Here is an 11365-nt window from a genome sequence, read left to right on the forward strand (position 1 = left end):
CACATCGCTGATCTGGGGAGAGCTAGCGTCATTTGGACGCTGTGGGGGGAAAGAATGTGTAAAGTGAGAATGCTGCGAGAGCTGGTGAAGCAGCGACTCAACGTGGCTATCGAGGAGATCTTCGAACTGTTCGACGAAACCCTAGCGGAGTACGAGGAGGAACTTTGTCGCACGAAAGCGGAGAACGTGCGACAACGCGAACTCCTGGATGCTGTTCTCAAACCTCAAGTTGGAGTCCACTCAACAGGTTTGCTGGACCGTTTTCATCTCACGTGTTCAACAGCTAGGTACTTGTTTCGCTTATTTTCCGCTGACGTGTTGCCAAGTCGGAGATGGGAAGACTGGCGTCATGGCGAACTGGAACTAATTCGCGATGAGTTGTAGTCCGCCATTGCGAGCCAGCCACCATTTTGACTGGCGCTAGCTCACCTGCTTTTTACGGCATCGGAAGGTATGTGCTCCTTTCTGACACGCAAATGTGAAATCTCACGCCCCCCACCCCGTCCCACCTTGTGTAAAGACTGCGGTCAAGCCTCATGGGAGTCTCACTGAAAACCCCATTCATTATTGCAAAACCAAACGTAACAAAAAACAAACTAATCTGACACGTCTCTTCCATTGCCTCTGATTAAATTGTAATAATCCTAAATAATATTTGCAGCGTGCTTTTCGTGACAGTTGAGGGCGAAAAGGGAGCAGGAGGAGAAGATACCTTTTTTATTTTTTTAAAATAAATCATGTTTGTAAACAATAAGCGCCAGGGTCAATTATGCAGTCCCTCAACGATGACCTTAACAATGTCTGAATGTCTATTTTCGGAAGCCATTTACCTGTTGAAATGTAATTTATGTAACTGCCTTCCCGGCAGTTTAACGTCATCACATCTATGGCAATCCATTCACGGCAACGCTTTAATATCACGATATACGCACAAGTGTAAAAATGGGAATGGGAGTGCTTTTGAATGGGTTATCTAGTCCAAAATAAGGATGGTAATAATAGACAAAGAAGTAAAAACAAATAATAATGAAACAAATATGTTGTGTACTTTTGAGAACATTATTCATACAGATGTTTTGACTCCAAACAAAAAGTTAACACTTGACAGTGCAAACAAACACAAATGAGATTACTGATATTATACTCATACACTTTTGAGTTTATAGGCCTCTCCTGAGGGTTGCGATAACGTGCGGATTCATTTCTGGTTATTGGACGTGCTCTGTAGCTGTTAGATTATGTTCTTTCGAGACGCTTATTAATTTACCTGCTAATTTGCTGATCGTAATTGGTTAGTGGTTACTGTCCGCTGTAACGCGCTTCCAGCCAGATTTTTGTGTGAAAAGTGTACTGTACCACCGAAGCCGTTTTGCTATTTTCATTTTTTAACAAGCATTTTAATGGTTGTTCATGTTGAGATTGTTGCAATAGTCCAAGTGGGCGGTGATGTCAGTGCTCAAATGCCAGAATCTAATCACATGCGGTGTCTCTTGCGTGCTGCAGACATCCAGCAGGTGTTGGTGGAGCATCAAGAAGAGGTTCCTTCGGCGCAGCGGGAGTGGCGCGCCAATCTGGAGGAGGAGCTAGCAGAGCCCCCTCGCATAAAAGAGGAAGCGTGGAGCAGTCGGGATAGCGAGCGGCTTCCGGCGCTGGAGGATGAGGAGGCTGACGTGACCGCCTTTGCGCTGACCGGCGGCGGCGGCGTGGCCGTGAAGAGTGAAGACGACGGCGGCGGCGGCGGCGAAGCTCTGCGGCTTCATCGCGGTCAAAGCGAGCGCAGCAGAAAAGCGGATGGAGGAGGATCAGACATGGACGGCATGATGTCGCACTCTTCCGAAACTGATCACAGCGACCACGCCGAAGAAACTTTGGTTCAGAACTCCCAAAGGGATACCGGACACCACGCAGACAACAAACAGTTCAAGTGCTCTGAATGCGGCAAAAGGTTCGCGCACAAGGGAAGTTTGAAAATCCACATGATCACGCACACGGGAGAGAAACACTTCGCTTGCTCCTTTTGCGCCAAAACCTTCTACTTAAAGCATCACATGAACAGACACATGCGAATTCACACGGGGGAGCATCCCTACTCCTGCTCGGTTTGCGCTAAGGGCTTCCGAGATAAATACAAACTCATCAACCACATGAGGACGCACGCGGCTGAGAAACCTTTCGCCTGCTCGGTTTGTACGAAACGTTTCTCCAGTCGGGAATGTCTGGCGTTGCACGTGACGACACACGCGGCAGAGAACGCTTCGGCCTCGAGCGGCGCCCGTCCTGTTCCGTCACAAGTCGCTAGCAACTTTGCCCCGCTTTCGGACGTGGACGACGATGACGGCGACGCTATGTCTCCCTCTTCTGATACGGATCACAGCGACGACGCCAGTAAGAAGCCCGAAGGCGACGGCGACAGCAATGACTTCATCTGCTCCAAATGCGGGAAAACCTTTTACCACAAGGGGCATCTGAACAGACACATGATAACGCACACCGGGGAGAAACCTTTCGGTTGTTCGTGTTGCACCAAACGATTTACCCGCAAGTCCGATCTGAAGGTACACGTCCAGGTCAAACACACAGGCGACAAGCCCTTCGAGTGCAGCGTTTGCGCCAAAACGTTCCCCGTCAAGAGATATCTGATCACGCACATGAGAAAGCACAACGCCGGTCTCCCGTTTAGCTGCCCGGCGTGCGGGAAAGGTTTCTCTGCGAAAGAAGAATTGGAAACGCACGTAGCGACGGACGCCGAATGCGGAGGATCGCAAGCGGACGACACGACGCCGCACTCTTCGGAACCGGAGCGCAATAAGAACGCCAAACGCGACGCCGCGCAACACACGGGCTTCATCTGCTCCGAGTGCGGCAAGTCGTTCGTCCAGAAGGCCACTTTGAACCGACACATGCGAATCCACACCGGGGAGAAACCTTTCGGCTGCACGGTTTGCGGCAAACGCTTCTCCCGAAACGGCGATTTGACCATCCACGTGAGAACGCACTCGGCGGACAAACCTTTCAACTGCACGCTGTGCGCCGAGTCCTTCTCCCTCAAGCACTACCTGAACGTACACATGAAGAGACACTTTGCCGACAAGCCGTTCGCTTGCTCCGTGTGCGCCAAACGCTTCAACACCAAAGCGCACCTGAAGACGCACATGAAGAGGCACACGGGGGAGAAACCCTTCAGCTGCGAAGTGTGCGGCCGCTGCTTCTTCTGCAAGCGCGACGTCAGGACGCACATGCGGACGCACACCGGCGAGAAACCCTTCACGTGTCCCGTGTGCAAAAAAGGCTTCTCCACCAAAACGTACGTCTCCATGCACATGAGGACGCACACCGGGGAGAGGCTGTTCAGCTGCGACGCCTGTCACAAAAGATTCACCTTCAAGACGCAAGTCTACAGTCACGTGTGCACCGGCTACAAAAACAGCAATAACGACACTGCGGGAATTTAAACGCTGTGACAGACTGTCAATCTCTTTCAAGTACCGCAGTGCTTTGTAGATATTTGTTAAACGTGTTGGCAGCACCTTGGCGTAGCGGTTATGCCAGCTGACCTGCGTTGAAAAGCAGAGTACACACTCAACTGGTCAATTATAGAGACAGACAATCCTAACAAACCTGAACAAAATCTGGCAAATATGTGATTAAAATCATGTAGAAAGGTGCAATAAAAAAAAACATCCAGCAAACCAATCTAACAAAAACATGAACAAAAGTGTTTCCAAAAATGGAAAACAAAAATCAGACAGTAATCTGTTATGATTATTTTTTTTTTTTTTCAAGGGGACAAAAAGTACAAAAAAAACCCAGACAGGGACAAAAGAGACAACACTTTAACAAAAAAGACAATCAATCATAAAAAGAAATTTACCATACCACACAAAAATATGCCGAATTTAGGATTTTTTTAAAATAAATTGGGCAAAAGCGTCGACATTTTTTTTAAGAAAACATGAAAAGAAAATTTCAAAATCCGACAAACAAACCGAGTAAAGAAAGTACAAAAATATTACAAGAATCAGACAGACTTTTCTATGTGATTTTTAAAAAGCAGACAAAAAAAATATAAAAGTCTATCAAAAAACTGACACAAATCTGGCAAAAAAATACAGCAAAAACTTTGACAAAAACAAGTTCAAATCAAGCAAAAAATGAGGGCTAACTGATACAAATGTGACTTAAAAAAACAGACAAATCGGGGGGGGGGGGGGGTAATAACCTATAAAAAGCTTACAAAAACTTGGAAAACATGACCATTAAAAAGCAGCCCCCCACCCCAAAAAGGACAAAAAGCTGGCAAAAATAGCAGAAAAAACATTTGGGCTGGGGAAAAAAATTGAACAAACTTAAAACAAAAAGGCAACAAATCTAAACATGATGAAAGTCAGACACAAAATGATTTAGACTCTGACATGAACACACAGCAAATTAGAATTGAACAGAACGGAACAAAAATGACATGGTGACATTCACTGCTGTAAATAAACTCCGGCGGGGGTGTGAGTGTGAACGCTTGTTTGTCTCTGTGTGCCCTGCAAGGGGCCGCCCGAATGAGGACGAGCGCAAAACAAAATCCGACCCCGTGTGTCCGTATTAAGCGTACATCAAACTCATGTCACCTTGTGTTCTCATTTGATATTTTTATATCTATAAATGTGTGTCATGGATGTCATCCCACTGTCGGTATACTGTGAGAAATAGCTGAAAGTATAACTCGCATCAAAGCTCATGATGTGTCCTTACGCTTCCTGTAGTTTGACTTGGTTTTAGTTGGATTTTACATTGACTTAACATCTCTTTGTCCTCGTACGACTCTTTTAGAATGTTACCTGAAACGTTGCCTGTACAGTTAATGTTTATGATGGTGACAGCCTGGAGCAAATTAAAAGAAATGCATTTAAAAAAAAAAAAAAAAAAAAAGCAAAGTAGTTGTGGTTAACGATGACATTTTTTTTTACTGTCTTTTGAGTGTTGGGTTTCTCAATTCAGGCTTAAATGTAAAAAAATTATAATAATAATAATTCACCACTTATGAGTTAAATTTAGACTGCACATAACTATTATACAAAGGGATGAATAGCACACAATTAACTAATTATGTTTGTGAAGTACGTCACGTGGTCACAAGAACGGGCGCTCAGTTACCACCGCACTTGACTATTTTTCATTTGATTGGTTTATGTTTATCGACTCCAGGTGTTTTTCATACAAATATTTACTGTTCAACTACAACGTTAAAAGTACGTCAGTGATAGAAAGATACGTTCTGCCTTGCGTACAATTTCCGCTTATGTAAAGTAAAAAAAACAAAAACATTGAAAATCGGGGGGCAAAACTGGCAAAACTATGAAGAAAATCATGCAAAAAAGAACACATTTTTGTAAAACTGATACAAGTCTGATAAACACTTAAAAATAATATATTTTTTTTAAATATAAAAAACTAAAATTAAACAGATCATGCAAAGCAACAGACAAATCTGACCCGATCTTGCAAAAAAAACAAAAAAACTAACTAAACTTAAAACTAAATGCAACAAAAATGCATAGTATTTTTAAAGCAAACTAAAATACAGTCTGACAAAAAAGGTGACAAAAATCAGGGAAAAACTCTGGCAAAACGAACAGAAATCTGACAATAAATTACAAAGTGTGCCAACTGGCAAAATAATCTGAGAAAAACAACCTAATAAAAATAAAAAGATGTGACAATAAACAGCTCGGTCTAATATGTGCTAAAAATGGACAAAAATATGGCACACAAAAAAACATGGCAGAACTGATAACAATCCTGCAAACCTGAAACAAAAATCTGTTAATAAGAAAATGTGACAAATGCAAAAATAATTTTTAAAAGATACAAAAATAATTTTAAAAGGATACAATAACAAAACTATGAGAGTAAACACAAAAAACGCATGAGAAAAATCAGGCAAAGCTGTAAGAATCTGACAAAACCTTACAAAAAATGACAATTTACAAAAGCAGACCAAATAATTACCCAAACCTGGCAAATAATATACTCAGAGCTGACAACTCGAGAAAAAAACCTGAAAAAATGGGGAGAAAATAACTGCTAAAATGTGATAATTGACGTCATCGAGAAACGCCGCACTCACCAACGGTTGCTGTAATGACCAAGCGCATCCTGTAGATGGCAGTCGCGTCGCTTCCCGCTTAAAACTCACCACCGAAGAAGAATGAAAGGCGGATGTTGGCAACACGTTGCTCGTCGGGCTAGCTAACGCGAGCGGAAGCGCGAAAATGTGCAAAGTGAGAATGTTGCGAGAGTTGGTGAAGCAGCGGCTGAACGTGGCCGTCGAAGAGATTTTCCAACTCTTCGAGAGAACCATCGCGGACTACGAGGAGGAACTTTGTCGCACCAAAGTGGAGAACGAGCGACAACGCCAAATTCTGGACGCTGTGCTCAAGCCTCAAGTTGGATTACGCGCATCGGGTTTGTCCTCATGTTCGTTTTTCATGTTGCATGGCCCACTTTTTCAAATTATTTTTTAATTTTTTTTCTTTGACTAATTTGTTCCAGTCGGCCGCTGCGGCCACAATTTCGATTTGCCTGTCTGCATTACGGTCATCCCATTGTCGTTTTAAACGACGTCACTATGCTGGCAATCAGAAGCTGATTCAGTCAAATTCATGTCTTCCTGTGTTTATTCCCTTAAAATTGGACAAACGACAACACCGTAAAGACAACGTGGGGGGAAAAAAACTTTTGAAATCTTTGCAAAAAATAAAGTCAAAGTAACCACATGTGCTGGTATTCATCCTCACCGTATATGATTTGTTTTGAAATTGCACTCAAACTATGGCAATATTTAATATTCATCAGCGAGACCATTACGAGTCAATTAAAGTCATTATCCAACAATCATAATAACAGTTATTGTTATGGCTGAAGGGTGTTGCACCAAGGAAAGTGAACCAGCAATATGGTAACCAATATGACGTCATGGGAAAACATTCGGTGCTGAGTCTTCTGGTCTCAAAAACATTTTTCATAAAAAAATGTGTCCAAGTTTAAAGGGAGCTAAGGTCAAAACAGTATTCTGGTGCTGAAAAGCCAAAGAAAATAAAGAGAGAGACAAAAAAAAAACAGAAGTCCGACTGAGACTTTTGAGCTCGAGTAGAAATCTTTGAAGTATCCAAAATTTGATAAGTCCTTTGATGTCGGGAAGTGGCAAACTCCAGAATTCTGCGTTTTGAATTGAAACTGGGCCATTGATGGGAATCGTATAGATCCGATGGATTTTTCCTTGGGGGGTCGCCATCGTCATAGGCTGTTTCGTACCCCATCAACGATGGCAGCTAGATCCATTCCACACACACACACACACACACACACACACACACACACGTCATTTCTGAATATTACTCCGCGGCGGACGAATATGCGAGCGCATCGGCCTGACGTTCCGCCTGGATAAGTTACAGGAGTTGACGAGACCAGAAAAAAACACTTAAGCCGCTTCTGCTGTTAAGAAGTAACGGTACTTTTACTCCGTTACAATGATCTAAATGTCGCTCGCTACTTTTATTTATCAATTATTGATTATTTATCAACTATTTCCTGCGGGAGACAACGACTTTAGACTTCCGCATTGGGCGATGTTTCTAATTTAGCGCGAGTGACGTTTAAGTCTATTTCACCAATCAAACGACACAAGAAAGTCACATGACATCACACGACGTCTTCTATTGGGCTTCACGGGCATAGGTGTTAACACTAGATAAGCCAGCCCCGCTGATCGTTGTGCCTACGTGGCGGCCATGTTGGGAGGGTCGTCGTTACCATGACGGCAACGGCGCGCAACTCGTCGTGTTTACATTTAGACGAACAAAAACAACAGCTTTCATGTTTTGTTGTCCGCCATCTTCTAGCGAGAGGCGGGGTACACCCTGAACTGGTTGCCAGCCAATCGGAGGGCACATAGAAACAAACAACCTTTCGCACTCACGTTCACACCTACGGGCAATTTAGTCTTCAATCAACTTACCATGCATGTTTTTGTTTTGGGATGTGGGAGGAAACCGGAGTACCCGGAGAAAACTCAGACAGGCACGGGGAGAAGATGCAAAGTCCACACAGGCGGGGCCGGGATTTGAAAGAAATCTGAAGTTGCTCACTATTTACTCAGTACTCGAGTAATTATTTCACTCTACTCTACGTGATTTTTTGGAAGGAGTGTCACATTATTGTCAAGTAACAGTATTCTTACTTGAGGCATCGGGTGCTGGTGGACATGGACGTGGCTCAAGTTGGAGCCCAAAACAAAAAAGCAAAGTGGTGTTTGCATTTCTGTGCCTGTTTGCTGTAGTCTGGAATGACACAGGAATCCAAATCGATCCTAAACGTGAGATTTCGACGTCGAAGGCTCTGGCTTCACGTCGCCGACTGCTTCGGTCACAATGCTGTTGTCGTTTCAATTGATATTGAATTGCGATGCATCGAATAATCAATATTTTTGTGTCCATCAGACATCCGGCAGGTGTTGGTGGAGAGCGAAGAAGAGGCTCCCTCTGAGCGGCGGGAGGATCCAGCAGAGCCCTCCGATATTAAAGAGGAAGATGAGGAGGGCAAGTGTACCGTCGTCACCGTGAAGAGTGAAGACGACGGCGCTCGACCCGGTGAGCAAAACCGAGACGGCGGAAGCTCGGAAGCCGAAGCTGACACCCGCTTTGCTCCGCTGTCCGACACGGACGACGCGATGTCGCCGTCTTCCGACACCGACCACAGCGACGACGCCAAAGAACCTTCGGACACTAAAGGTGACGACAATCCGTTAACGTGCAGCCAGTGTGGGAAAGTGTTTGTCCAGAGGGGAAACTTGAACAGACACATGAGAACGCACAGCGGAGAGAAACCGTTTGCATGTTCGTACTGCACGAAGAGCTTCACCAGGAAATCCGATTTGAAGGTACATGTGCAGGCAAAACACACCGGCGAGAAACCTTTCAACTGTGACATTTGCGCTAAAAAGTTCTCCGTGAAGAAATACTTGATGATACACATGAGGACACACTCTCTGGATAAACCTTTCGCCTGCTCAGCCTGCGCCGCAGGTTTCTCGACAAAAGCCGAACTGGAAGCGCACGGCGACGGCGAGCGCTGCGGCGGATCGCGAGCGGACGCGGACGACGCCGCGTCGCACTCTTCCGAGACCGACCCGCCTCACAAGACGCCTAAAGGCGAGCCGACGCAGCCCGCCTACAACTGCGCAGTGCATCTGCGCCGAATGCGGCAAAACGTTCACCCTGAAGGGAACTTTGAAACGACACATGCGCACGCACACCGGAGAGAAACCCTTCAGCTGCGCCGTGTGCGCCAAGAGCTTCTCCACCAAGTCCGACATGAAGACGCACGAGGAGACGCACACGGACGAGAAGCCCTTCGGCTGCACCGTCTGCAGCGAGACCTTCTCCCTCAAGCAATACTTGAGGATCCACATGAAGCGACACTTTGCCGACAAGCCTTTCAGCTGCACCGTGTGCGCCAAACGCTTCTTCACCAAAGCGCACCTGAAGACGCACATGCGGACGCACACGGGGGAGAAACCTTTCAGCTGCGAAGTGTGCGGCCGCTGCTTCTTCTGCAAGCGCGACGTCAGTACGCACATGCGGACGCACACCGGGGAGAAACCCTTCACGTGTTCCGTGTGCAAAAAAGGCTTCTCCACCAAAGCCTACGTCACCATGCACATGAGGACGCACACCGGGGAAAGATTGTTCAGCTGCGACGTCTGTCAGAAAAGATTCACCTTTAAGTCGCAAGTCAACAGCCACGTGTGTACCGGGGACAAAAAAAGCAATAAAGACGCTGAGGGACTTTAAAGGAGACATTCTTTATTTGTTTTAACCTCCAACAATTTAAAACAGTTCACAGGTGTCTTAATAAAAAGTCTCTGAGTTTCTTCAGATGAACTCACCGACTCTTCGCTGAAAAACTCAATATCCGCGCCTGACTGCGTATTTTTGTGCTCTCTGTAACGTCCTCCGATTTCGCCAAAGCCCTCCTTGCCGATAAGTAGTTACCGGTGTCAAGGAAGTAGTGGAGTGATACAAGTACATCTCAATAAATTCCAATATGGTCGAAAAAAACCATTGGTTTCAGTACTCCTACATTATATCGATTCATTAAACACTTGGGGAAATACTTCTGTGTCGTTTGGCCGAGGCAGTGCGATTGAGAAAACGGCAGAAATGGCGCGGGAAAAAAAATGATGTTGCGTGACGTCGAGTCCTTGGAAATGAGACGCAACGTCGGCAGTAATTTACATTTCAACAAGTTCCAAATTCAGACGTACTCTAGTTAACATGGTCGTTGAGCAACTGGCAAAGGATTTGACTTTCCGTTGCTCGGATTAGTGGCACGGGCGTGCGCTTTCCAAGCTGCAATGGATAGCGCCCTCTAGCGCTGACGTTAGCGAGCAGGCTAGGCGGTATGTTTCACTAAATTATTCAGAAATAAGCCAAGCAAACATTTGAGACAGACCTGTGAGGAAATGCCCTTCAGGTTTTGGGTCCCAGTCTGTCCCTTAGAAGTCGCTGCCACATTTTGCAATCTTCTCTTCTTCTTCAACTTTTTACCACAATGATCCTCCTCAACTACTGGTTCCTCTAGATTCACTTTTATTATATATATATATATATATATATATATATATATATATATATATATATATATTTTTTTTTTTAAAGGGAATCCTTTAAAAAAAAACAAAAAAAACCCTGAGACTATTTGTGGTATAGCTGACGGGGAAACTCCAACCGCAGCACGTCTTTGTCTTCATTGTCATTTCAGGACAGTCATTGTCAAGTCAAATTAACATAGATAGCCTCAACCCCGCCCCTACTAATGTCTTCAAATTTGTGTATTTATGCAGCTTATACCTATACAATTTGATTTATGACCTTTTTTTTATTTTATTTTAAGCTAAACTTACTAATAACCAGTAATAAAATGTCAGTAACAAGTTAACGAGACCTTATTGTGATTATTCCTTTGCTTAACGAGGTAAGGCGATTGAGAACAGTTCGGAATCGAGTGTTCAGTGTCTTGCCCGAGGACACTCCGGCAGCAGACAGTCCAACCAATGAAGATTTGAAAGAAAATACAAAAATGCTTGACACGGGTGAAATGATCTTCCACAAAAGTGAAGAAAAGTCTTGGCAGACAAAGAACATGCATATTTTGCCTTGATTTGAGATATTCGGCCTTTATTTATTTAGACAATGATGCTATCTATGTATCACTGAGAAACGTAATGAAATGGCTAATTGGAAAGTAGTAATTGCATTTTTTATGGTTGATATTTCAGGTTTCACCCATGAATATGGGCAATGGCCAACTT

General features: G+C 44.5%; 1 protein-coding gene and 1 pseudogene across 2 annotated transcripts; both read left to right on the forward strand.

Annotated features, from left to right (window-relative positions):
• Window positions 1-4900, forward strand: LOC133406760 (oocyte zinc finger protein XlCOF6-like). 2 transcript variants are annotated; one of them, XM_061684658.1, is made up of 2 exons: window positions 1-287; window positions 1504-4900. In XM_061684658.1, exons 1-2 carry the CDS (start codon window positions 209-211, stop codon window positions 3450-3452), a joined length of 2028 nt encoding a protein of 675 aa, XP_061540642.1. In that variant the 5' UTR covers window positions 1-208; the 3' UTR covers window positions 3453-4900. The 2 variants fall into 2 exon arrangements, with proteins under 2 accessions (XP_061540642.1, XP_061540641.1); XM_061684657.1 differs by having other exon boundaries at window positions 1-247; window positions 1504-4899.
• Window positions 4901-5021: 121 nt separating this feature from the next.
• Window positions 5022-10620, forward strand: LOC133406761 (gastrula zinc finger protein XlCGF57.1-like; annotated as a pseudogene).
• The last annotated feature ends 745 nt before the right edge of the window (window positions 10621-11365 follow it).

This window comes from Phycodurus eques, chromosome 8 (assembly GCF_024500275.1).
Source record: "Phycodurus eques isolate BA_2022a chromosome 8, UOR_Pequ_1.1, whole genome shotgun sequence".
NCBI lineage: Eukaryota > Metazoa > Chordata > Actinopteri > Syngnathiformes > Syngnathidae > Phycodurus > Phycodurus eques.